This window comes from Branchiostoma belcheri, unplaced genomic scaffold (genome assembly GCF_001625305.1).
Source record: "Branchiostoma belcheri isolate BF01 breed outbred unplaced genomic scaffold, Haploidv18h27 scaffold114, whole genome shotgun sequence".
NCBI lineage: Eukaryota > Metazoa > Chordata > Leptocardii > Amphioxiformes > Branchiostomatidae > Branchiostoma > Branchiostoma belcheri.
The window spans coordinates 879,437-881,681 of NW_017802536.1; the positions used below are offsets into that span (position 1 = coordinate 879,437).

The 2,245-nt window shown below is 43.9% G+C and overlaps 1 protein-coding gene across 1 annotated transcript in view; it reads left to right on the forward strand.

Moving 5' to 3' along the window:
* The window catches only part of LOC109462252, a 6,838-nt gene extending 4,593 nt beyond the window's left edge, over positions 1-2,245 (forward strand). The window contains exons 5-6 of the mRNA XM_019758783.1: positions 1,242-1,919; positions 2,040-2,245. Coding sequence (XP_019614342.1) covers positions 1,242-1,919; positions 2,040-2,245 — 884 coding nt within the window. The remainder of the gene's footprint in view (positions 1-1,241; positions 1,920-2,039) is intronic.

Genomic DNA, 2,245 nt, shown 5'->3' on the forward strand with positions numbered 1-2,245 from the left:
CTTCGTTAGGTTAACCTCACTTGGCGAGTTGGTCACATTAGCTTCAGTATAACATCTTTGTTAACAGTGAAACTACCAGATAGATTCAGGCATAATATCTAGGCATTGCCTTTATCAAGGTCTCTCACTGAGTATATAAATAACCATGAATGAATACATCGTGAATTTAAAACCATAACTTTCCCAGTCATATACATGACATACAAATTAATCTCCAAGCAGATCTTTCGGTGGCAAGACAGTATCCATTGGCCAGAGGAGTGTCCATTAAACGTGAAAGGCTATTAACACCTAGTTGTTGCCTGATCAAAATATTCTTGCCAAGGAATTTATTGCCCTGACCACCAGGCAAGGCTCTTGCCCTCCTAGTGGGCCAGCTGGTTGAGCATTACAGGAAGTCTCTCTATGGGTCCCCTCGCCAACTGTTATTTTGTACAGTTTAACTTAAGGAAAAGAAGGTTCAACATATGTTTTGTGATATAAGCGGTTTTGAACCACAAGAACCCCAGTTATTGACAATTCTATGTTTCAGCCAGCATATTTTAGTACCAGCATACAGTATTATCTGGACAGGGTTAGGCGAGAACTCCCACTGAGATGTGCGCGGGTGACTGCATTTGTCCCAAATTCAAGCTATAAACCACTTGTAAAAATCTCAGCACGACAAATTTTTGATAGCTGTTAATAGGGGCAACACCATTTTTGAAAAGAAGAGCTCCTGCCTGTTCGAGTACTGGCAGATCTTCGGTGGCTAATGGACAATCCTCTGGCCAATGGATACTGTCTTGCCACTGAAAGATCTGCTTGGAGGTTATTACAAATCACAACAATCATTATGTTACATATTTTATTACACATTTTACTGCTAAGACGAGATGTAATATGGCAAGAAATATATTTTTCAAATTTAAATGTTTTGAATTTGTATGGTGTAGTATAAATGTTCTTTCAATACATCTCTCCTGCTCCAGGGGTCTCCAGCTCATAACTTCGACATAAATACAAAACTCACAGATGTTCATTGCCCAATCAAAAAGACTTCTTCCAGTGGAGCCACAACAAACATTTGATTGCTGTACAGTTATAAAATTGATTATCAAAATTGCAGGTGTGATTTATTAGATAATGTTATCTGTGTATATATCTTGTTCTAACTATTTATTGTCATATGTCCAGGTGTGTGTTACCGTGTGCACGTTATCAGCATACTTGCTGCCTAGTGCACACTTTGTATTTTCTAGTTACAATTATAAATAAATACGTTCTTTTCAATTCAGAGAACGAAAACAAAGACCTTCAACAAAAGACGATCGTCTTTCGACTGAAATGTGAAGAATCTTCCGATTGTTCCGAGGTAAGCTCTGTCGCCGTGTCGCCCTGCAACGAAATATTCCTAGCTGACACCTACAACAGGCAGGTTCAAGTCTTCAGCATGACGGGCGTCTACCTCCGCCGTTTCCCCACCGTCACGTCAGGGGAAAACTCCGAGACGTTGAAACCCCATGACATCTCCATCGACGGGGAGGGCCATGTGTGGGTAGTTGGGAATGCGGACAGAATGTCAGGGTTTATTGTTCGATACACTAAACTTGGAAGTCACCTTACAACACTCCGCGCAACGTTCAGCAATAATTCTTTCTCCGGCATGACTGTGGACACACCTCGTAATCTTGTCGTAGCGACAGAGTACTGGTGGGGTTATGGGGAAGTCAAGCTTCTGCATTTCAATGGTACTGTTGAGCACAAGTTTCGGGTGCAGCAAGGTTCGGGGTACCCCGGGTTGGTCGCTCTGGGACGGGAGGGGAACATGTTTGTGTCCGACAGTATGGGAGATGCACGTGTCCATGTCTATAACAACAGGAGTCAGTACCTTTACAGCTTTGGGTGTGACGACATCGATGAGGGTCAGGCAGAAATCGGCCTGGGTTCAACAGAAATCGGCATGGGTCAGGCAGAAATGGGAGAGGGTCAGACAGTAATCGTCATGGGTAAGACAGAAATCGGAGAAGGTATAACAGAAACCGACGACAATGAGGCAGACGAAGTCACGGGAATCTGTACAGACGGTTCAGGAAACGTTCTGCTGGTCCGGATAGGCGGGGCGGTAGACATGTTTACAGAAGACGGGCGGTACGTGCGCCGCGTTGTTCCCAGTAGAGCTGGCGGCGTGGCAGTAGCCCCCGGTGGACAGCTGGTAGTGACTGATTTTGACACCAGTAATATCACAATATTCTATCAGTACTGA